At 44.3% G+C, this 25,885-nt stretch overlaps 1 protein-coding gene across 8 annotated transcripts in view; it reads right to left on the bottom strand.

Annotated features, from left to right (window-relative positions):
- LOC106609939 (protocadherin Fat 1) overlaps positions 1 to 25,885 on the bottom strand; it is a 99,630-nt gene that overhangs the window by 53,226 nt on the left and 20,519 nt on the right. For all 8 annotated transcript variants that reach the window (XR_006770770.1, XR_001329800.2, XM_014208975.2 and 5 more), the window contains exons 3-6: positions 22,419 to 22,733; positions 11,083 to 11,144; positions 1,708 to 2,037; positions 152 to 371 (exon numbers count right to left, since the gene is read on the bottom strand). Coding sequence is in view for 6 of the 8 variants with exons in the window: in XM_014208975.2 (XP_014064450.2) it covers positions 152 to 371; positions 1,708 to 2,037; positions 11,083 to 11,144; positions 22,419 to 22,733 (927 nt within the window). In the remaining 2 variants the exon portion in view is untranslated. The remainder of the gene's footprint in view (positions 1 to 151; positions 372 to 1,707; positions 2,038 to 11,082; positions 11,145 to 22,418; positions 22,734 to 25,885) is intronic.

Raw genomic sequence — 25,885 nt, 5'->3', positions numbered from 1 at the left:
AAGAAGAATGCTACAAGAATCTATGTCTTCCCTTGACTATACAACTAGATTCATCTCCTTCTAGAATGCATTCAACTAACCCACATACACACGCATGCAGACCCACACACAACCTAAAACAAAACCCTGCACCCACTCGTCAAGGTTTCACCTGTGATCTCGAACCAGACTGGCGTGTCCGACGTCTCCGTGATGATGACCCCCACCATGTGCGCCACGGGGTCGCTCTCCATCACTGAGAAGAAGAAGGGGGGCTCCTCAAAGGCCAGGGGGGGGGGGGCGCTGGCCGCCACCTCCGGCTTGGGGATCCACTCGATGTGCAGCCGGCAGGTGGACGACTTCTGGGGGCGCCCGTTGTCCACCGCTTTGATCTGATAGAGGGAATTAATTGATTTGAATTGATTTGGGTAAGTAAATTATACAACAAAACACATTGGACTCCCAGGGGATAGCACTTAAAAGCATTAGTTAAAATACTTTAATTAAAACACAGGGAGAGAGAGGGGGGAGAGAGGAAACAGAGAGAGAGAGAGCAAGAGAAATAGAGTGAGAGACAGAGACAGATAGGCCAAGGGGTCAAAGAACGGTCAGCCAGCCCACATGGAAAAAACAACAACCGAGCAGAACACCTGTTACCATGGCGTCCCCCGTTAAACAGATGTCCGGGGAGATTACTGTGTTAAGTGTCTAATTCCGTCAAGTGAGATAAATCTATCACAGGCCACACTGGCCCAAAAGTACTGTGACTATCCTAAACCTCAAAATGCTATCAACAAATGCAATATGGCATGTACATTGGAAATGTAAAAGTAAACCAATGTGAAGAAATCAAAGCCCCCAGTCCGATATGTCCAATAATTCTCTAAAACCCTGGCTCTAGTTTAAGATGTCATATAACTCAGCATGTACATTGACATTCCTCTAAAAGCAAAAGAAAATCCTAAGCCTAAATGACTTCTCCCTAACTATACTGAACAAAAATATCAACGCAACTTGTCAAGTGTTGGTCCCATGTTTCATGAGCTGAAAGAAAAGATCCCAGAAATGTTCCATACTCACAAAAAGCTTTTTTCTCTCAAATCGTTGTGCACAAATTTGTTTACATCCCTGTTAGTGAGCATTTCTCCTTCGCCAAGATAATCCATCCACCTGACAGGTGTGGCATATCAAGAAACTGATTAAACAGCATGATAATTTCACAGGTGCACCTTGTGCTACCAGATAATTTAGTGTTAATTTCTCTCCAACGTTGTTTTAGAGAATTTAGCAGTACGTCCAATCGGCCTCACAACCACAGACCACGTGTAACTACGCCAGCCCAGGACCTCCACATCTGGCTTCTTCACCTGCGGGATCATCTGAGAACAGCCACACTGACAGCTGATGAAACTGTCTTTAATGAAGCCCTTTTGTGGAGAAAAACTAATTCTGATTGGCTGGGCCTAGCTCCCAAGTGGGTGGGCCTATGTCCTCCCAGACCCACCCATGGCTGCGCCCCTGCCCAGTCATGTGAAATCCATAGATTAGGTCCTAATGAATGTATTTCAATAGATTGATTTCCTTATATGAACTGTAACTCAGTAAAAAAAAAAAAAAAATTGTTCCATGTTGCGTTTATATTTATTTTCAGTATAAAATGCAGAGGAATTTCCTAGCGAAAAATCCAGAGAATAAAAACGATGAATCCAAATGCGCTAGGCCACTTACGGTGAGGATGTCATACTCCCCTGCAGAGGAGAACTTCTTGGACGACACCAGACCCGTCTTTGGCTCGATGAAGAACTTCCCGTGCTCATCTCCCTCCTCGATGGAATACGAGATCTCCGAGTTGGCACCCTCATCGCGGTCCGAGGCGATCACCCGATACACGGGATCCCGCTTCAGAGCCCGGTCCTTTTCCGTTTTTTCCCGTTCCGGAAGCTTGATCTTGTAGATCTTCTCCAGGAACTGCGGCCGATTGTCGTTCTCGTCCAGGACTTTGACGATGACACGGACCGTGGTGGATTTTGCGGGAACCCCGTGGTCGGTGACGGTGATCTATTAGGGAAAAAGTTGGGAAAAACATGGAATTAAAATGGGAGTATGGAAATTATGTTGCCTGTGACTTGATTCCGAGCAACAACAAAAAAGAGCAGGAAATATGGAATTAGAATGGGAATTCCGTGAGACAAATTTTTGGGAAAACATGGAATTACAATTGGAATCATATGTTTGAGACTGTGAGAGGGAAAGAGAGAAACGTTGAATGAAAAGCTTCAAAGGATCTATGTGAATTAAGTGTCATCACATTTTGAACGGACATTGGGTTCCATATTCCCATGCAACCTTGGAAAGAGTGTTGTCACGTAAACAATTCCAATTAAAGCGATGTTTAAAACCAGTTTAGCGAAACAATGCATATACTGCAGAGAGAGGGGACCAGGCAATAATGGCGCACATATGTGTAAGCTGTAAACTCTGCATCTTGTGAATATGTAATGACCGGAGCTCCGACGTTTGAGGACGTTCCTTATTCGAAGTCCTTGAATTAACCAAAGAGAGCGGAGGTAAAAAGCAAACTCACTTTCTTCTCTCCTCTTCTGCCTCGCTTTCTCCCCCTTTCTCTTTCTCCCCCCTACCTCTTCCTCCCTCTCTCCATTTCATTGCTGTGCTCACAAATGTTTCTCACTTAGTCAATTGGCTGCCAAAATTGAACCAATTCCTTCCGAGATTAGCGAGCTGTCAAGTAATTTTATTCAAAGACCCACGCTGTGCTTCCGGGAACCAATATGCGAAGGGAACAGGCTGTTATTCACTCACTCGCTTATTGAAGTTGAATTGTTCCTTTCCTTCTTTCTTTCTTTCCCTTTCAGTCATTCTTTTTTATAGTGAATGGATTCAATGAATGTGAGAGGCAAGTCATAATTTGGCGTTTTTTTCGGAGACGAGCGCAACAAGACGGTCCACAGACCACACTCGCTTTGCTGCTTTGCTTTTCTGCCACAGAAGGATGATACTCGTCATTATTTTGGAGATGTAGCAGGTCCAGTCTCTTTGGTGAGCAATGTGCCCCTGAGCAAGGCAGTTAACCAACTGTACCCCGGGCGACCCAATTTGTGGATGTCGATTAAGGCAGCCCCCCAGCACCTCTCTGATTCAGAGGGGTTGAGTTAAATGCGGAAGACACATTTCCGTTGGACAACTGACTAGGTATCCCCTTCCCCTTTCCCAATGTCTCCTTGGTGCTCCAAAAACAACATATTCCGTTAAATGGGTTTACCTGATGAATGTATCACCATCCAACCAGACACAAGGAGAAAAATATACTTTTTATGTATGCTTATGTATTTTTTTTTTTTTACCTTTTATTTAACTAGGCAAGTCAGTTAAGAACAAATTCTTATTTTCAATGACGGCCTACGCCGGCCAAACCCGGACGACGCTGGGCCAATTGTGCGTAGCCCTATGGGACTCCCAATCACGGCCGGTTGTGATACAGCCTGGATATGAACCAGGGTGTCTGTAGTGACGCCTCTAACTGTTTTCTTCCTCACAGCGAAATAAGTATTAGGTATCAAAACACCAGCCTGGTCCCAGATCAGTTTGTGCGGTCTTGCCAATTCCCATGGTCATTGACACATAGCACAAACTGATCTGGGACCAGGGTTAAAAAAAAACACACCAGTGGCATGATGTGTTAACCCATTTGGAGAAGTTTGTTTAAAAATAGTTCAAAAATAATAATGAAACACTACAGCCCATAGTTTGCTGGAGAGACTTAAGTTGGTTTTAACATTAGTTATAACACTTGGTAGTTTGAACACTCAGCTGTTTTAACACTTTATTAATTAGGCCTGGCTTAATGGCTGAATGGTGTCTTTGAAATGAAATGCACAGCCAGCTTAATGTACACAGCCAGCAATAAGCTTAGATGACCCAAACAAACACAACACTTAAATCTCATGAGTAACTGAACTGGGGTTCGTCTATCTCACAGCCGGGAGAGATGTGAGCAATTCTGAGCTTAAAGCGTCAGAAATAAAAATAAAGAGCTGAACAATAGTCATTTAAAACCATCTGCTCAGCGCTTTAGCAAAAACACTTTGGGGTTGTGGTCACACGCCATTTGGCACTAGCAGCGACAATTAGCGGCATAATGTGTTTTTGTTTTCCTGCGCCTAGTCGGTCCAAGGCCGCCCGAGCTATTTGCCCGAACAAAATTAATTAAATGGGACGACAAGGACCATTCGAGTTCGAGGCGGCGTGCGCCTCTCGGGAGCAGTGTTGCCGGTGCGTTGGCCCGTATTCTCATATTCTGTAATGAACATTGCCATTACGGGCAGATGAGTTCATTTGGCCCCGTTTTTGGATTATATTTGTGCATCCCAAATGGCACCCTACATCTACATAGTGCACTACTTTTGACCAGAGCCCTAGGTGTCCTGTTCAAAAGTAGTGCACTATATAGGGAGTAGTGTCATTGGTACACACGCTTTGTCCACAGTTCCCTGTTCCCTTTGTGAAATCAAAGCAGTGGATTGAAAAAAGCTGAAAATGAGGACCCGGGCTAATGTGAACAGCTGAACTCGGCTGTGTGTGTGTGTGCATCCCATATTATATCTGATTCTCGATATAGTGCACTTCTTTCGACCAGGGCCCACAGGCCTCTGGTCAAAAGTAGTGCATTAAATAGGGAATAGGGTGCCATTTGGGAAGCAGGCTGAATGGTAATTATTGCAGAGCAACCGAAGAGACAAGATAGGAGCATCAATTACAAAAACTAACTGAACTCTGTAATACTGTACGGGGAACAAGTGGGTTAACTGCATTTCTCAGGGGCAGAACGGCAGATTTTTACCTTTTCAGACAGAGAGTGAGTGAGTGAGTGTACATGAGCGCTTGTGTGCGCTTCCGAGCCGTGCTAGACAGTTGCTCATCAGCACATCCTACTCTTTCTAAACAAAGCCTTTACCAGAGGCCAGTCTCTCACTATGTCAGACAGACAGTCACAACAACGTGAAGACCGTGTCACAGTGGTTCTCAGGCTTTTCGTAATTAAATGTTTACACTAGGCGCGTATTGTTGCATATCTGCAACAAACCCCTGGTCAAATGGAGGCCAACTCTCAAGTCTGATGTAGTGAAACGTTAGTGCCTAGACACTTCAGAGGGCATTAATAAAGAAAGTGGCTGAGACTATAGAAACTTGGGAAGTTGGTATAGAGATATGCCTATGACCAGAACATTAAACTTGCCTCTCTTTCAGGTCTGGGCGAGCATGTCCTAACATGTCTCCCTTGTTGTTTCCTCTCTCTCCCTCCCTCCCTCTCCCTCACTCTCAATTCAATTCAAGGGCTTTATTGGCATGGGAAACATATGTTAACCTTGCCAAAGCAAGTGAAGTAGATAATAAACAAAAGTGAAATAAACAATAAAAATGAACAGTAAAGTTTACACTCACACAAGTTCCAAAAGAATAAAGACATTTCAAATGTCATATTATGTCTATATGCAGTGTTGTAACATGGTGCAAATAGTTAAAGTACAAAAGGGAAAATAAATAAATAAACATAAAAATGATTTATTCACTGGTTGCCTTTTTCTTGTGGCAACAGGTCACAAATCTTGCTGCTGTGATGGCACACTGTGGTATTTCACCCAGTAGATATGGGAGTTTATCAAAATTGGTTTTGTTTTCGAATTCTTGTGGATCTGCGTAATCTGAGGGAAATATGTGTCTCTAATATGGTCATACATTTGGCAGGAAGTTAGGAAGTGCAGCTCAGTTTCCCCCTCATTTTGTGGGCAGTGTGCACACAGCCCGTCTTCTCTTGAGAGCAAGGCGGCCTTTCTCAATAGCAAGGCTATGCTCACTGCGTCTGCACATAGTCAAATTTTTCCTTAAGTTTGGGTCAGCCGGGAGGGGGGGTGGGTGGGCGGGTGGGGAAAGGGATGGGGTTTATGATAGGGTGGGGGTTGGTAGGTGGTGGTGTGTGTGTGTATGTGTGTACGTGCTTGCGTCTGTGCATGTGTGCACATGCCAGCGTGTATGTGTGTGAGTGGCAGTGGGAGTGGGTGAGGTCTCTGAGTGAGCAAATGCCAAGCTTATCTTGGGGAGCCTGGCATTTGCAAAACTGACCTAAGATCAGCTTATAGGACAAAGGTGGTGGGAAGGTGGGAAGACCTCAAATCTTGGTCTGAAACCCCTTTATCCACCGCCACCTGATATATACTGCTCTAAAAAATAAAAGGGAACACTTAAACAACACAATGGAACTCGAAGTCAATCACACTTCTGTGAAATCAAACTGTCCACTTAGGAAGCAACACTGATTGACAATAAATTTCCCATGCTGTTGTGCAAATGGAATAGACAACAGGTGGCAATTATAGGCAAAAAGCAAGACACCCCAAATAAAGGAGTGGTTCAGCAGGTGGTAACCACAGACCACTTCTCAGTTCCTATGCTTCCTGGCTGATGTTTTGGTCACTTTTGAATGCTGGCGGTGCTTTCACTCTAGTGATAGCATGAGACGGAGTCTACAACCCACACAAGTGGCTCAGGTAGTGCAGCTCATCCAGGATGGCACATCAATGCGAGCTGTGGCAAGAAGGTTTGCTGTGTCTGTCAGCGTAGTGTCCAGAGCATGGAGGCGCTACCAGGAGACAGGCCAGTACATCAGGAGACGTATAGGAGGCCGTAGGAGGGCAACAACCCAGCAGCAGGACCGCTACCTCCGCCTTTGTGCAAGGAGGAGAAGGAGGAGCACTGCCAGAGCCCTGCAAAATGACCTCCAGCAGGCCACAAATGTGCATGTGTCTGCTCAAACGGTCAGAAACAGACTCCATGAGGGTGGTATGAGGGCCCGACGTCCACAGGTGGGGGTTGTGCTTACAGCCCAACACCGTGCAGGACGTTTGGCATTTGCCAGAGAACACCAAGATTGGCAAATTCACCACTGGCGCCCTGTGCTCTTCACAGATGAAAGCAGGTTCACACTGAGCACGTGACAGACGTGACAGAGTCTGGAGATGACGTGGAGAACGTTCTGCTGCCTGCAACATCCTCCAGCATGACCGGTTTGGTGGTGGGTCAGTCATGGTGTGGGGTGGCATTTCTTTGGGGGGCCGCACAGCCCTCCATGTGCTCGCCAGTGGTAGCCTGACTGCCATTAGGTACCGAGATGAGATCCTCAGACCCCTTGTGAGACCATATACTGTTGCTGGGTTCCTCCTAATGCAAGACAATGCTAGACCTCATGTGGCTGGAGTGTGTCAGCAGTTCCTGCAAGAGGAAGGCATTGATGCTATGGACTGGCCCGCCCGTTCCCCAGACCTGAATCCAATTGAGCACATCTGGGACATCATGTCTCGCTCCATCCACCAACGCCACGTTGCACCACAGACTGTCCAGGAGTTGGCGGATGCTTTAGTCCAGGTCTGGGAGGAGATCCCTCAGGAGACCATCCGCCACCTCATCAGGAGCATGCCCAGGCGTTGTAGGGAGGTCATACAGGCACGTGGAGGCCACACACACTACTGAGCCTCATTTTGACTTGTTTTAAGGACATTACATCAAAGTTGGATCAGCCTGTAGTGTGGTTTTCCACTTTAATTTTGAGTGTGACTCCAAATCCAGACCTCCATGGGTTGATAAATTGGATTTCCATTGATTATTTTTGTGTGATTTTGTTGTCAGCACATTCAACTATGTAAAGAAAAAAGTATTTCATAAGATTATTTCTTTCATTCAGATCTAGGATGTGTTGTTTAAGTGTTCCCTTTATTTTTTTGAGCAGTGTATATACACACACACATACACACACACACACACACACACACACACACACACCTACTCATTCAAGGGTTTTTCTTTATTTTTACTATTTTCTACATTTTAGAATAATAGTGAAGACATCAAAACTATGAAATAACACAGATGGAAACATGTAGTTACCAAAAGTCTTAAACAAATATAAATATATTTTACATTTGAGATTCTTCAAAGTAGCCACCCTTTACACCTTGATGACAGCTTTACACCCTCTTGGCATTCTCTCGATGAGCTTCATCAGGTAGACACCTGGAATGCATTTCAATTAACAGGTGTGCCTTGTTAAAAGTTAATTTATGGAATTTCTTTACTTCATAATGCGTTTGAGCCAATCAGTTGTGTTGTGACAAAGTAGGGGTGGTTTATAGAAGATAGCCCTACTTGGTAAAATACCAAGTCCATATTATGGCAAGAACCGCTCAAATAAGCAAAGAGAAATGACAGTTCATCATTACTTTAAGACATGAAGGTCAGTCAATCTGGAAAATGTCAAGAACTTCAAAAGTTTCTTCAAGTGCAGTCGCAAAACCCATCAAACGCTATGATAAAACTGGTTCTCATGAGGACCGCCACAGGAAAGGAAGACCCACAGATACGTCTGCTGCAGAGGATAAGTTCATTAGAGTTACCAGCCTCAGAAATTGCAACCCAAATAAATTATTCACAGAGTTCAAGTAACAGACAGATCTCAACATCAACTGTTCAGAGGAGATTGCGTGAATCAGGCCTTCATGGTCGAATTGCTACAAAAAAAACACTACTAAAGGACACCAATAAGAAGAAAAGACTTGCTTGGGCCAAGAAGCACAAGCAATGGACATTAGACCGGTGGAAATCTATCCTTTGATCTGATGAGTCCAAATGTAAGATTTTTGGTTCCAACCGCCGTGTCTTTGTGAGACGCAGAGTAGGTGAACGTATGATCTCTGCATGTGTAGTTCCAACCGTGAAGCACGGAGGAGGAGGTGTTATGGTGTAGGGGTGGTTTCCTGGTGACACTGTCAGTGATTTATTTAGAAGTCAAGGCACACTTAACCAGCATGGCTACCACAGCATTCTGCAGTGATACGTCATCCCATCTGGTTTGCGCTTAGTGTGACTATCATTTGTTTTTCAACAGCACAATGACCCAATACACCTCCAGGCTGTGTAAGGGCTATTTGACCAAGAAGGAGCGTGATTGAGTGCTGCGCATCAGATGACCTGTCCTCCACAATCACCCAATTTTATTTTATATCATCTGTATTTAACTAGGCAAGTCAGTTAAGAACAAATTCTTATTTACAATGACAGCCTACCCCAGCCAAACTTGGACAACTTGTGCGTCGCCCTATGGGACTCTCAATCATGACCGGATGTGATGCAGCCTGGATTTGAACAAGGTAGTGCAGTGACACCTCTTGCACTGAGATGCAGTGTCTCAGACCACTGCGCCACTCGGGAGCCCAAGGTTTGAGATGAGTTGGAACGCAGAGTGAAGGAAAAGCAGCCAGCAAGTGCTCAGCATATGTGGGAACTTCTTTTGGACTGTTGAAAAAGCATTCCAGGTGAAGCTGGTTGAGAGAATGCCAAGAGTGTGCAAAGGGTGGCTACTTTGAAGAATCTAAAATATATTTAGCTTTGTTTAACACTTTTTAAGTTACTACATGATTCCATATGTGTTATTTCATAGTTTTGATGTCTTCACTATTATTCTACAGTGTAGAAAATAGTAAAAATAAAGAAAAGCCCTTGAATGAGTAGGTGTGTCCAAAACGTTTGACTAATATATATATATATATATATATATATATATATAGAGAGAAAAGAAGTGTACGAATGTCGCTGTGCATTTTAATTTGGCCCCAACATGAAAGAACTGGAGGAGCGCTTTGAGCTTGTTAACATTTAATGTGGTTATTTAACGTCTGCTGGAGCATTTCTTCAAACGGGACAAATGAACAGCATAATGATAATAAACGGGCTCTGGCTATGTATTCGTAAAAACAGGAGCCTGTTGGAAAAACACACTGACTATCAGCTCTCTTTATCTCTAATTCTACTGTCACACACCAACCAATGCCCCTGAGATTAACCCTCAAGGGTGGCTTTTGACTCTGGAATCTGCTCGGTCGTAGGCACAGAGGGCTCCTGACCTGGTCACTTTAACAAATTAAAAGGGATTTTCTGTCGAAAGCTTCAATTTAGTTTTCCTCTCTCTTGAGGCCTCTGCAACTCGGCACTCAAATCTAAGAGTAGGCCATTTAATTTATCATAGATGTGGTTGGAAAGAATGAGAGAGAGGAGGGAGGGAAAAAGAGAGAGCGAGAGAGAGAGAGAGAGAGAGAGAGAGAGGAGAAGCAGGAGGCAGTAAAATGTCTTCCTCGGGGGAGAACAGATCTCTTCCCTCCTCTCCTCCACTATCTTTACTCTCCAGTCCCAGAATAAAATGAGTGCGTCCCACTGTGTAAATTGAGTATGAAAACACAGGGAGTGGCTGGCATGCGGGCACACATCGGCATTAATTGGCATCCAATGAACCTCGAATTGCATTAACTCCTATGACGATAATTGAGCAGCGCCCAATCTGGTTAATCGATCTTGGCACAAAATTAAATGTGCTGGCGTTAAACGTTTGGTTAGGTTGGGCAGAGGGAACGGAATGAAGAGGGGGGTCGGGGGTGGAAGGAGGGTGGGGTTAGAGAAGATAGAGAGGGAGAGACAGAAAGAGAGAGAGAGAGAGAGACATAGCAATAGAGAGAGAAAAAGTGAGTATCCACAAGTTTAAACATCAACCCGGCGTTGAAGGTTCGCTTCCTGCCCCGGCTTGCCTCCCTCGATCCCGTGATGGTACACTGGAGAAGAACAAAGGCACAGTCACCCTGATTCCCCCCTGGAAATCTCAAACGGCGGAATCATGATCCAAAACCCAAACCCCCTTCCGCCGGTTAATGTGGAACTATGCGCTGCGTCTCTGTGCCCCAGCTTGTTTTGGTTGGCAATGCTTGGTGCTCGGCCAAAGTACGTTGGTTGGAGGTTGAAGACAGCCAAGCCTAAAGTTTAGAGAGGCAAATAAAATGGTTTCTTTTGGCCTTTTGGCCGTTTCGGCTGAAGAGGTTGTCCTTGAGGGCCTTTCTGATGATTAGCAATGCTGCTAATGCTTCTCCAAACAAACACGAGGGCTCACACAGACGGACAGATAAGGAAGTAGACCATTTTTTTCATTCCCCCTCTTCTTTCTCCCTACCCCTCTTTCTGTTAGTGGTAGACCAGACAAAACAAGGTGCTTACCTCAAGAATGTGCTCGTCCTGCTGTTCTCGATCCAGCTTCCTCGAGGTAGTTGTAACAAGACCTGTTGAGAGAAAAAGAGAGGTTTGTTAGTACTATGGCCCCAATCAATGTATCAATGTTGCGTCAATGTTATATTTTCTTACTACAGGACAATGTGATATCCATTTTCTTGACTTCATGCAATCATGAAAATGAAATCACAAAACCATAGAGAAAAAGGCATATTTGTAATGGCAGACAAACTTCATTACAAGATGCATGATGTGCTTCCTAAAGCCAAACTAACACTAAAGCATGAAAGGGCCAGGGTAAATAGCTGATTTACAATGTTTGTGAAAATCAAGCCCTCCATTCTTTGTTTCCTTGGTTATGTCATCCAACCCTTCTTCTAAATGACCTGTGAGAGGAGGAAGGGGCTGAGATACTGACCCTTAGAAAGGTCTCCAAGCCCCCGGTCACCTCCGCGCCCCAGACAGGTCCACTGTCAGGCCACCCCGTTCGCCACAAGTGAAATATCGCGGCGGTCCGCTAACGGGCTCTGAAACAGTGGTGGCCTCGAAACTTTAACTGAGGCTTATAACGCAAGCTGAACAAATACAGAGGCAGGCAGTCAGAGGCAGACACAGTCAACTGCAGCCCCAAGCCCGAGCGCCAGAGTCTCAAGTCGTCTGTGTAGGGGTTTCGAATGAGATCCCATGGTTTGTTTTAAGGATTTCGAGAGCCCCCGATTTCCACTGTGACTGCAATTATTTTCACACAGGGGGGGATGGTGTTTCTCTTTTTCTGAGGGCTACAGCAGTAGTAGGGACTTAAAGTGTTGCGTATCCTGGCTTACCTAAGAATAAAAATAAACGCAAAACTCATGCCTCGAGATCTGACCCGATTTGAATCAGATTCAACCAAAGGACAGGGAGAAGAGAGATTCTTTTTAAATATATGGCTACATTATACGAGCAGTCTCTTCTCCTCAAATAATAAGCAGTGTATTCTCACTCCCGGCGTAATTGTAACCTTGCAGTAGACATGAGTGCAGAGTAGACGTGCCAGAGCAGACCGCACCAGAGCCGGCTGGTCGACCTGATTATCATAGCAAAAAAAGGATTTCCGAAACCCGAGCCCATCAATGGCACATATGGTGCAAACCAGAATAGCAAGCCCACAACTTACAGCACCTCTCAAAATAGCCCTGCACAGCAAAGGAAGGACTCAACTGAGCCAGACCTCCTCCGGGCGTCATACTATCCCCTAAAAAGTAACAATGTTCATTTGGAATTTAAAATAAATAAAAACAAAGCGGCATTAGCGTTAGAGAAAGACAATGTTTCCCTTGCGTGCTAAGCTAGTTTGTGTTTGTAATACATTGAACAAAGCTAATGAAGGCATTACAAGTTGGAAATGCTTGTCCAGGAAATTGGGAGCGATTAAGAAAGGAAGGACTCTTGACAACATGCCACAGTCAGGACAAATGCAAGAACTAAGTCAATGGGCTACACTGTACTGTTGTAATAATGCTGGGTAGTTTGGCGATGGGTAGTGTTATGGGTTGATACTAGCAGCTAACTGTGACATAGCTTTTAAAAGGTCACGGCGAACAAGGCTCTTTGTAAAAGAAGGTAAGGCATATCGGTGGGGCTGTCCTGAAAACCGGCCAATTTGCAAGGCATCTTAATGGACATAAACAAAGTGATCGTATTACCCCCATTTCCCAAAGAATGAAAGAGAGTGGCTCACACACACACACACAATAATATTACCCACATTTCCCAAAGACTGGCAAAGAGAGGGGGTTGCGCTCTCACACACAAACACACGTTCCCCTTTGTTAAGCTGCCAAGTGTGCCAGGCTGAAAATCCTCCACAGCTTTAATTGAAGGGACGGGGGTTGACTCCTCTGCACCTCCATCCTAGCGAGAAGCTAAATTTAACTGAGGTAGAACTCTTAGGAAAGGTTGCTCTAAATTGATCCGGATGGCTGGAGCTATCTTTCTTTTTTTCTATCTTAGCTGTCTCCTAGCTCTCGGGAGCGGTCCTTTGATGTGGGGTTATAAGCGTCAACAACTATGAAGTAGTACTCTTAGCTTAGCGTACGTTCCAATCTTTACCTGAGCCACGGCTCCAGGCTTCCAGCCTCTGAAGATCAATTCTGCCTATGGATTGGAAATACACTGCTGCCTATAAGTACTATACATAGTGTACTAAACATTAAGAACACCTTCCTAATATTGAGTTGACCCCCCATTCTCTTCTCAGAACAGCCTCAAATCGTCGGGGGGTGGACTCTATAAGGTGTCGAAAGCGTTCCACAGGGAATGCCCGGCCCATGTTGACTCCAATGCTTCCCACAGTTGTGTCAAGTTGTCTGGATGTCCTTTTGGGTGGTGGACCATTCTTGATACCTACAGGAAAATGTTGAGCGTGAAAAACCCCAGCAGCGTTGCAGTTCTTGACACAAACTGGTGTGCCTGGCACCTACTACCATACCCTGTTCAAAGGCACTTAAATCTTTTGTCTTGCCCAATCTATGTCTCAATTGTCTCAAGGCTTAAAAATCATTCTTTAACCTGTCTCCTCCCCTTAATCTACACTGATTGAAGTGGATTTAACAGGTGATATCAATAAGGGATCGTAACTTTCACCTGGATTCACCTGGTCAGTCTATGTCATGGAACAGTCGGTGTATAGCTATAGGGACTAGTCCTAGATACAGAGTACAGACAGAAGTCAACATGACTAAGTTGTGTTAATATTGGAGGAGCTATACAGCTGTTGGTAGGCTACATATAGGCCTGCCAACAGGCTACATATAGGCCTGCCATCAGGGAGAAGCTTGCAGTTCCAAACCCCAAAAACAGTTCACACACACACACACACGCAAAACACACACACACGCAATCACACACACACTGGACAGCAGAGAGAAGGTTGCCGTTCTAATCCACAATATAGCGCTCCAAACACACACAAGCCTCCTCAGGAGTGGGCTGAGCCGGAGCCGACAGTAATTACAGCCAGGCTGTTTTGAGAAGAGGGGAAAAACAACAGTTGCAGAGGAGAGGCACTCCGCAGCATGTCCTTCAGCACAACCGCGTCTCCAAAATGGAGGCCGGGGGAGCTGTCCGGGACAATGCTGGGCTGGGACGACACAACCCAGGTATCACTGCAGTGATTAGCAGTCTAGCAAGGTGACACATATTTAGCTGTCGACTGCAGACGTGTGGGAATGTTGTTGGTGTCTGCAGTAGGTGGTTTAAACCCTCCCCGGTTATGAACGAGCTATATGAGCGCCTTGAGATATTTACCGTAATTGTTGACAAACTAGCAAAAATCTCCCCGAGATTTCATTATTTGATCTAGGTCGGGATTGCTGTTTTTCTGTTCTTGTGTCGAGGGTAAAACAATATATATAACGGCCCAGGGCAACTAATTTTTCTCATGAGAAAACATTTAACCTCTCCTAGCTTCGAGTGCCGAAGACAACAATTTCAACATCTTCATGTTTCATTGTAGAATCTACCAACTAGCTCCAAGCTAGTCTCCAGGGGAGATCCAACCAGAACCCAAAATGGAGGTTAAAAACAGCAATTTGTTTCCTGCACTTGTTGCTCCGTCACACAGCCAACACAGCCCAAGAAAACCGTAATTATCCCAAAGTGTGTGTCGCACAGCAAAGTATCCCAAAGCATGGCCGATTTGTGTGAGGGGTTCTAAGATAGGGCAGGATAAACACTTAGAGTAGAGATGGGGTTGTTCGGGTGTTACTTTAAAGGTGAGCTGCCACAGAGCCGTTGACTGGGGACCATTGATGGGCATCCGCAGATGTATCATTTAGCTAGGGGAGGAATGCCGCACTTCACACAGCTTACAAAAGGCCCCTGCGTTCCCCATAAGAGCCCACTTCACACGTACTAACAGGGATTCAGACAGGGACACAGATTCACACAACAAGATAGAAACCACCACACACTCGGACAGGGACGTACTGACAGGCACACACACAGGCACTGTGTAAGTGGACTCAGACAATACCCTCCCGTGACCCTCCCACACCTGCTGCTAAGAGGGGGTCTTTGTGAAAATGGCTAGCATTTAGCGAAGGAGAGAGAGAGCGACAGCTAAATCACTTCAAAACGAAAATGCCTGCCTCGCTCCCCTATGCACACACACACACCCACCCCAAGGAGGGATAGGGATGCTTCAGAGGACCATGCTCCCTACCTCATTACCCTCCTACCAGGTAGCTAATAGGACTCATCTAATGGATATTCATAAGAGGGGATATAAACAAACAATTACTGCGTCCCTAATGGAAACCTATTCCCTACATAGTGCACTTATTTTGACAGTGGGCCCTGGTCAAAAGTAATGCAGTAAGTAGGGAATAGGTTTCCATTAGGGATGCAAAAAGAGGGACCCCTACTATGAGCTCAATGTCTCTCTGTAGACGGTTCTCGAGTAGGACGGATACAGGAGATCTGTGAAAATATATCATCTCCAAAACTAATATTCATATGATGGAAGCCGAGAAATTTTGGAAGCTTGGGAATTTTCCCTGACAGGATGTGCAGGACTGCCGATAAGCGGAAGCACAAGGAAGCGCAGTTGCTTACGATCATAAACAGAAATAAATATCGACACTGAAGGAACGCAATTTCGTGGACCAATTTTTATAAGGTCAATGTCATCTGTTGTCGTGGTACATTGAAAGCCTATCAGAGCCACCTGGGTGTTACTGATTCTGATTCCCATGGTTAAATGTGACGGGGGTCGTATTCACAGGGCACCAAACGGAAGACAACTGGCTAAAACAGTGAGGGACTTCTCCAAGGAGAGGCACAAATTTTCATCTCCCATTGCAAAACGTTGTGCTAACGGTGTGCCTATAGGAATGCAGCCCTTGTTTGTTTTTTTATGGGGGGGGGGGTTCTGTCCAGATGTCTGTTTGAGCGTGTGATTGATGTATGGTTTGGTGACGAGGATGAGTAATTGGATACTGTGGAGCTGATTACCAGCTGGGGTCTACATACTGGCTATACTGTTTATATTATGCCTGAATGTAATGTGTCTGTCTTCAATTTACAGGGAGGGAGGGACGGACGGACGGACGGACGGACAGACAGAGAAAGAGAGAAACAGGGAGAGGGAGGTAAGAAGAGAAAGGTAGAGCAAAATAGACAGTGAAAGACCGGAAACACTTTGTGTGTGAGTGAGAAAACACCAATCCCCAGGCAGATGACAGCCATGTTTTTTTTTTTTTACATCGGCTCCTGTGTACATTCCCGTTCTCAGTCACGCGCTGAAGACAGACAGTCTGGTCGGTGTGCAAGGATGTAGATTCAGCTGTTCCCAGAGAGGTGAGGGAGGTGCTTAGGAGCTTAGGAGGGGGCGAGCCGGGAGGAACAGGTGTGCTAAGAGCTCATACTTAATGAACCTCGAAGCCTTGTAGTGCTATAGGCCTCCCTCACACTCACAGACGGACACACACTAGGCAGACACACACACACACACAAAAAAAAAAAAAAACACCCCACAAAATTTCAGGTAGCTAGAAGCTATGGATTAGTTTTCCCTGAGAAAAGTATACTCCATCCCTTTCCTTTCTTGCTCCTTTAACAACATTTGGTGTCTTGTGCCAATTGTTCGGCCCCCGAATAGCAGGAAACGGCAGGAAGTTGTTGGTGGTAGTATCCATTTCCTATCTGGCTTCCCCTCGCTATCAGCCTGGGCGCTTTGAAAAACGCGGTGCACATTGTCAGATGTTTTTTCTCTCCCCTTTTCTAATAGAGAAGGCGTCGGTGAAAGCTGATACGAGTATATCATGGAGTGGATGATTTGAAGCCCGGACCCCACCGGCTATTTATTTTTTTCCTGTTCTAACGGCTTTTCATACAACTACCGGCATTAGAAATGCATATAAAAGCTGTCAGAGGAAACCATGCTTGCCAACGCAATTCCGAGATATTCCTTTTCAATTTACTACAATGACTGGCTCTCTGATCCGGACTCGCTGGGAGGAGGCGTTGAGCCCTCACGTTCAATGGTGGCCAATTTCTTTTTTTTTTTTATCACCTGGGTTTATCTTTCCCATTAATTTCAATACGTGGGTCAACTGCTACCACCAAATGCGGGGGAAACAATGTGGTATACACAACTCTGTCCCACACAGGACATGCCATTGTCAGGACTAAAAGAGGAGGCAGAACTAAGTGAATGGGCTATGCTGTACTGTTGTCAATTGAAGAACATTGAGCTCCTCATTGTGAAATGGGAGGTTTTGTGTGTTTGCGCTCCAAGGCTAACTTTCATACAACAGACTATACAATAGTCTCTTGGGCAAGGATAGTGTTTGATCCTAGAGAACCTTGAACCTATCGTCATAAAAGAGAGTCCTAGAGGGATCGTAGTTAAACACTGAAATACTGAACCAGAGACTATTGGTGCTCTTGCTCTTACAGATCACAATGATCATCACCTTTATCATAATCATCAGCACATGATGACACGGTGTATCACCTTTGGACTACATAGGATTGCCAGCTAGTTAGAATTAGGCTATTACAGACTCTCTGCGATATTCTTGTGATCTTTGGCTGACCTCTCCCTCCCTGTTTCCTGAGTGCAACTGTATTTCCGACGAGAAGTCACGGCTGTTTGAGCACGACCTCCAGTTCCGACATTGTTTAAAGCCCAGTCCAAACCGTCGCAGCAGGCTGCCTTCGTCATTTAAATCCCTCTTTCGCCAGGTATCATTAACAGTAACCGTCTTCCTACTCTCACTCTATGCAGGTAGGCAGCTCACGTCCACCTCTCCCTGACGACCGCCCGAGAATATCGCCCCGACGTCACTTTTAAACGAGAGGCCAAAGCTTTGTAGCGATTTAAAGAGTGGAGAGTGTACGTGAGAGTGGAAGCTTGTACAGAGCAGGAGGTGGATAACTCGGTAACTCTACTCCTATAAGAGCTCGCTGGGGGTCAAGCCGAGTGAGGGTGGGAAAAGAAATGTATTTTCCGACCGGAGCTGTGTTTGAAAAGGACGCTGAACCCACAGAGAGAGAGGGGGAGGGATGAATGAGAGAGGAGGAAGGGAGGGAATCCTGTGGTATGTGTATCATGATAAACCTGATCCGCTTCAACACAGCGAGCGGGTGGGTTAGCACTAGATCAGGTGAAGGAGAAAGGGGGAGAGTCGTTCACACCAGCTCTGGATACACACCACTGAGTTATGTGAGGAGGCACATACAACTCTACAAACATAGACTGCACACATACATTGATGGCCAAGGAGTCAATCTCACAAAGCAGACAGTATTCAAGTGACCCAATTCTCCTTGGCGTCTTCGAAAGACTGGGGAAAAGAAAACATTCAAACTTCCAAACAGCGGGGAGGAACTCTTTTTATTCCAGACCAAGCGAAACCCCAAAACCCATGAATTCCCATTGTCAGCTTTCTCCGAATGGGATTGCCATGGTGTCTTGTGAGAGAGAGGGAGAGAGCTGGCCTTGCACTTAAATTAAACCCCCAGAGTTACAGGGAACTAAACAGCCGGACTTGTTTACTCTGCAGAAATAAAGTAAGCCTTTCATCCAGGGATTTCGCCAGCCGATACAGAAACTGAACAGGAAAAAGGGCAAGGTGACACAAAAGCAGCCAGGAGATGAAGCCTTCATCTGCGTTTGAAGCCCTCGGACTGTCAGGCAATAAGCTACAGGAGGAAAATGCTAGCTTCAATGATAGCTAGCTAGCTAGCTAAGCTACACGTGTCTGCAGGGCTCACCAAAATAGGGAAAAGGGTGACCCAAAAGTGGCATGAGAAGAAGCCTTCATCTCTCTGCATTTGAAGCTGTCAGACTTTAAAGCAGAAAGCTGAAGGGAAGAAATGTTAGCTTCAAAGCTAATAAGTTAGCTAGCTACACTTGTGCATGCAACGTTTGCCAAAACCCACACATACAACACACATGATTTTTTCCTTTATTTTTTTTCCACCCCTTTCTAGAGCTTTGTAGATATGCCAAAACAGGGCCTTGCTCCCGTTGCTGTTTTTGAACATATAATTACAGAGCGTGCTGTCCTGTAATATGTGGGGAGAATGTCATATTGAGTTGATAATGTCGACCGGGTATGAAGCCAATGTTCATCCGTCTTAATGGTAGTGATATGGAAAATAAAAAGATAATGTGTCCCTTTCTCTTATGAACATTCTGTGATGATGTTTCAGCAACAACTGAGATGCACTCTCTCTCGCTCCATATAAATGCGTATAGAAGTGATTTAGTTAACTTTATCTTTGAACAAATGTGTCCCATTCACTGAATATTACATTTAATGTATTCAGCAACAGTTGAGATGCACTCAAATCTCTCTCTACCTTCCCTCCTGCACTCTCACTCACTCTCTCTTTCTCCCTCCCTCCCTTTCCTCCAGAGAAATTACACAAACATATACGGGGGCAGTGATTTAGTTAAAGTTTCTCTTTGTACAAGCCACCTCTTTGTCGAACCTGACGCTAGGAGCCCTGGTGTTCCACTGATAAAAAATGTAAAACACTTTGATATGCATGAACGGGTTTCATCCCTCGCTCACCACCGTCCTTCGTGTAAACCATTTGAGAAGACCTACAAAGCAACAGGAGAAGTGAATGCGTGTTTGGAACATAAACAGGTAGACTCAGGAGCCCTGTAAAGCTTTGAGTTTCATAAATACCCCATAATCCGGAAGGGGGGAAATATTTGCTGGTAATATGTAGGCTAAGTAGAAGCATTTGGTTCAAAGGGCAAGTTGAAATCTGCTCTGCGGTAGCTAAATAGGGTCGTTTTTGGAACATCCAAGAACAATGCGTCGAAAGACCGTGACGCATCTCGGATACGTTAGGAAGAAAGAACGTGGCGTTTCAATCCAGCCTCTTTGAATGGGAGGCAAAAACACCCAACTACAATACACTACGGTGGAAGCGACTATGGGGCCGACCTAGAGCAGCTAACCGGAAAATAGACAGACGGACACGTCAATTCACTTTCTCAGACACACCTTTGGGTTTTCAACAGTTGAGCGGTGATGTGCTTTCCATCTCAGAGGTCAAATGAAAATCATTGGATGTCAGCCCAAATCAATGGCCGGGGTCAAATATGGATCTGCCCATTGATCAGAGGGCACTAATGGAGCTCTTAAGGGAACACAGTATATTAGAATCAGACAATCCTGTTAAAACGTTGGGTGAAATTAAACCTCTTCGGCTGATCAGATCCTATGTGATTAATCACCGGTGTGCATTCGTGTCTAGGCTGGTCTGCCCTATATACTTTATTCAACAGGTACTAACTAGAGATAGGATAAACTCAAATCGAGGCCAACTCCTAAAATCCAACAACACCTATTATCTTGACAGCATGAGTCTGGCGAACTCATCTCTACTAGTCTATACTGGGAATCACTTCAAGAAAGCCTGCTCCACTTCAAGAATGCCTGCTCCGTTGCAAGATAAATACACTTTACCCACTGTGTTCAGGATGTCTTATCTGTCTAAGTGGAATTACAGTTAGACACACACACACACACACACACACGCACACACACACACACACACACACACACACACACACAGACACACACACACACACACACACACACACACACACACACACACACACACACACACACACTCACACAAACCTTCCACCTCCCACACAACTCCCACCTTCATTATCAAACCTATGCCTCAATGATCTAAATGCAGCCAAATGCGCCTTAGAAAGAAAAGACAAAAAGAAAAGAAACGTTCCTTCTTTCTCCCCTTACCTTTTTTTTCGTCTCGCCTTGGAAAGCTAGAGAGCACATGCTACATGACAAACCCTTATTTGGTCAAGAACATTTACATTGGCCCCTGCTATAACAAAAATAACCACAGTTTGTTGATGGGAGGACCGCCTTGGAATACGGGACCACACAAGTCAATGGGGGAAATTGGGGGAGACGATTGCTCTACCGCCCATTCCTCATGTCAGTTTAAATGAGTACTTGCATTTAAAGCAACAAGAGACTAGTATGCAAAACTCAGAGGAAGGATTTAAATGAGTTTGTTAATTAGCAGTTACTGAAAGACATACAAGGTTGCACAATGCAATCAAAGTAAACAAGCTTGTTTGTAATAAGCATTCTGTGTTAATTATTAAAAGGGGACATACAAATATAATTTTGCTGATTGACTTGATTCAGTCTAGCAAACTTTTCATATTGAGCTGCTGTTATGCCTTGTAGCGTCTAACTGCTTTGGTAACCCAACTGTAATTACATAACTGGGCATGGGGACTGCAGATAAGGCATTTGAAGTCCAGACTGAATTGTAATGAAAGCCAACTGAACAAAGCCAAGCTCTATGATATTATACTAATAAATCACATTCATGTATAATAACATGGTATCTGTCCAACTGAATATAAAGTGTGAACAATTCCTCAAAACCCCACGAAAAATAACACAGAGTCCTCTGAAAAAACTACAACATCCACATTCAAAAACTTCGGCTTCCATTTCAAAAGCTTCACTTTGCAACTTGTACTCCTTTTACTACTATTTCCGCTCATGTTGAAGTAAAATCACTGTCTGCTCCAGTGGGCTTCACCCCCTCAAGAATAACGATGAAATATTCAACGTTCGTCCATTTTCAGAACACCATGTGAACACACTGTGTGGGTAGTGGGAAAAACCCCTGTAGACATCACTCCTATCGACCATGCTAGAGTCATGTGGGCATACTGGAGATACCGAAGGCTTCTTATAAAACAAGAACAAAAATATTGATATAACCTAGATAACCTACAACTGCCCCCATGTACCCTCAAAGTCTCAAAGGGCAATTGAACATTTATTCTTTATGTAGAAGCGATATTCACGACCTTGTGAGAGGAGTTGGATTCTTTCAAGTGATGAAATTAGACATGACATTACATACACTTGACTCTCAGTTGGTATGTAGCCTATTGCCTACAATCTGTTAGGCAATGGTTAATTGATTGCTGGCCACACATACGTGGGAGGATAAATCCAAGGTGCTGTACATGCTTCATGTTTCATATTACAGAACACACGCAATGGAATAGACAAAGCCAATGTGAAGCAAAAGACAAGGCCATTTCCAATACATTTCATTGTACCACAAATGGATAACACTAATAAAACGTATGAACTTAACTTGTTGTTTTCTGTCTACCTTTACTATTCTGTCAATGCACTTCATTTAAAGCATAGTAGCACTACACATCTTTGCCTGCGAAAATTCAATTCCACCTTGGGAATCAATAAAGTTAAATTCAGCAAAAGTGGCGGCCTTTGCCTTGGTCTTACCCATCTTGGAGTTGATGGCGAAAAATCCCTGCGGGTTGCCACTGGTGATCTTGTAGGAGAGCTTGTCGCCGGCCCGGGCGTCCGGGTCCACCGCCTCAATCTGGATGATGGACACGTCCTTGGGAGAGTTCTCTGCAACCGACGGGTAGTAGACCGGCTCAGAGGTCTGCGGCGCATTGTCGTTGACGTCCTGGACCGCTACGTAGACCTCCACGAAGGCCGAGAGGGGCACCACGCCGCCGTCCGTGGCGTACACTGTCAGCCAGTAGTGCTGGGTGGTCTCGTGGTCCAGGAGTTCCTGGGTTCTGATGACCCCTGGGAGAAAGAAAAATAAAATAATTAGTTCTTAGGGCTCTCTTATGAAAGATAAATAAATATAATTTTTCTATATGTAAACAACCATAGGGATAGCCCCCTTTTTTTCAATTTTCGCCTAAATGACATACCCAAATCTAACTGCCTGTAGCTCAGGCCCTGAAGCAAGGATATGCATATTCTTGGTACCATTTGAAAGGAAACACTTTGAAGTTTGTGGAAATGTGAATAGAATGTAGGAGAATATAAAAAAATAAAAAAACAGTGTTTTTTTTACCACCATCTTTGAAATGCGAGAGAAAGGTCACTATTATAGCCGTCACTCTGGTTATAATTCCGATAGTGTCCACAAGATGGCCGCAGTGCATGTGCAAAGTTTCAGATGGATAACTTGAAGAATGACTGACCTACAAGACTTTTAGTGTGAAGTCCCCAGAGTCATTTGGGCAAATCGTGAAGGAAACATTCACATTCATATTCCATTTTTCTGCAAGAATATCGTCAAATCTGTATACTTGGACTTTGATTCAGCTTTCCAAGTATTAGTAGCCATATTATAAGTTCAACATTTGCAAAACAACCAGTTTTCATAACTTCATAAGTCTGGATATCCTTATAATTGTTGTCCAAAATGAAAAGGCATGCTGTCATACAAGGTTAGTACCTACATTTTACGACATATACATGTTTTCCGGATACTCCCATAAGCCCAGCTCATTGGCTATCTAGCTAGCTTTGTTTGACCCCGATTGGTGCTTATTTGAGAAAGATACAGCCGTTCAAGTGATGACCGCCTGAGTCATCGGCGTGCCATGAAGGCGTAGCTCTCTGACCAAATATGGTGTCCTATAGGATATAATACACCCCTAATGAAATAGTGAAGTCTTGTTACCTTCTAGGATCTCTGAGGAATAGATACGAACATGATTTGACTCGTTCAAACAACGTTTAGGGTGAGATTTTCACAGATACCTTTCTTTGCAAATGGAACGAGTGGAAATACAAAATTGATCGTGCGTGCTATATGGACCTTTTTAGGATATGAAAAGGGATTTTATTTAACAAAACGACACTTCATGTTATCTCTGGGACCCTTTGGATGATAAATCAGAGCAAGATTTCAAAATGTAAGTACACATTTCACCTTCAGAGGTGAATTTATCAAACCTATCGCATTGAAAAAAAGTGTTTTGTTGTTAGGAGGTCTCCTCAAACAATAGCATGGCATTTTTTTCGCAGTAATAGCTACTGTAAATTGGACAGTGCAGTTATGTTAACAAGAATTTAAGTTTTCAGCTGAAATAAGACACTTATATGTACCGCCGTGTTTTTTCTCTAAAATCTGCAATCTTGACATAACGCGCTGCATGATTTACAACTGTCCCATTGACAGAACGCCGATCCTTAAGAAGATCTATGAAAGAGAAATTAATATAATTTTTTTATATGGAAAACCATTTCACCCCCAGCTTTTTAGATGGAAATTGTCTTAGTCCATACATCTAAAAACAATAAGGCCAGCACTCAAAAAGTAGTTCAAAGAGCATTCAGCTATGGGGATCACACACAAGAGCATTCAGCTATGGGGATCACACACAAACGCTTAGGAAAGGTTGGTATTGACATCAGCCCCTGCTGTCTGTTTCTACATGACAGGCCTCGTGTTTTACAGCAGGCCATATGCCATGAGGGACCTATAGTTTTCAGCTGAGCAAACAGAGGAGCTTTCAAAGACCTGTTAGGACTAACATTTCACAACAATACACCCCCCCCCCCGATGACTGAAAGGAGATCAGTGGTGGAAACATCAAAACGACACTCTAGGAAGCAGGCTAGTCAGCAATCCTTCTCTGGATGGGTGCACTGTTGTTTCCCTTGAGGATTACCCAACGTTTATGATGTGGTTTCTCATGCACATTTTATTTGGGGCTTTAAAAATATATCTGATCATTATGCAGGCTTGTGTTGTGTCATGTCAGGGCTAAAGCGATAGGAAATGACTCAGTTGTTAAGCAGACAATCTCTAGAAAATCTCTTTCCACACGATTTAAGTAAACATTAACATTTAACAAAAAAAAAGGTCACAATGACCTGTAATCGAAAGCAATAAAAAAGTGAGATCATTGGCCCGGCCCACCGCCGACGATAATAAATTATAATAAAGCCAGGGTGTGGGCCTGGTTCCCGTGTATAGGCAAGCGGTAATCGCATACTGCTGTGCACTAGATATGGCAGAGAGTCTATAACTGTCCTAGTGTACCATATACCGAAGAATGATAAGACACTGCTCCATTGCACCTCTCCTACTTTTCCTATGATCTGCCTTTCAAATACCTTTGTTGCTCCCTGTAACTCAATCACTTGCACTGCAGGTCTGTAACCGAGAGAGGCCTACCTTTCGCCTCAGGGGGGAATGGAAAGATTCCCGAAAAAAGAAAGAACTCCAAAACACCTGTCACTGACATTTCACTTTTCAGGGGTTTCAGAGTTTTTATTCACCTTAGATTTACTATATCTTATGTCTGAGTCTGAGGTGCTTTTTGTCATTACTCATCATTACTGCTAGCCAGGGATAGCGGTTAGCTTGAGGCGTGTAATAAGGCAGGGAGGCAGTGCGGCAAAGGGGGAAATGGATAGCACTGTAACACTCCATAACACTTCCTACAGCCATGTGGGGGTATAACCTGACCCAGAAAATACTCACACCCCTTGTCTTATTCCACATTTTGTAGTGTTACAGCCTGAATTTAATTTAATCTTTTATTTTTTTTGTCACCTACACACAATACCACATCAGGTCAAAGTGGAATTATGTATTTTGAAATTTCAACAAATGAATACAACATTTAAAGCTGACATGTAGTGAGTTAGTAAGTAAGTTTTCCAATTCCTCGAAAAGAAAGGCACCTATTGGTAGATGGGTAAAAAAAATGCAGATGCTGAATATCCCTTTGAACATTGTGATGTTATTAATTACACTTTGGATGGTGTATCAATACACCCAGTCACTACAAATATACAGACGTCCTTCCTAACTCAGTTGCCGGAGAGGAAGGAAACCGCTCAGGGATTTCACCATGAGGCCAATGGTGACTAACACAGTTACAGAGTTGAATGGCTGTGATTGGAGAAGCCTGAGGATGGATCAACAT

Source organism: Salmo salar, chromosome ssa08 (genome assembly GCF_905237065.1).
Source record: "Salmo salar chromosome ssa08, Ssal_v3.1, whole genome shotgun sequence".
Lineage (NCBI taxonomy): Eukaryota > Metazoa > Chordata > Actinopteri > Salmoniformes > Salmonidae > Salmo > Salmo salar.
The sequence above is the reverse complement of the archived record's forward strand: the minus strand, read 5'-3'. Positions and strand labels throughout refer to the sequence as shown.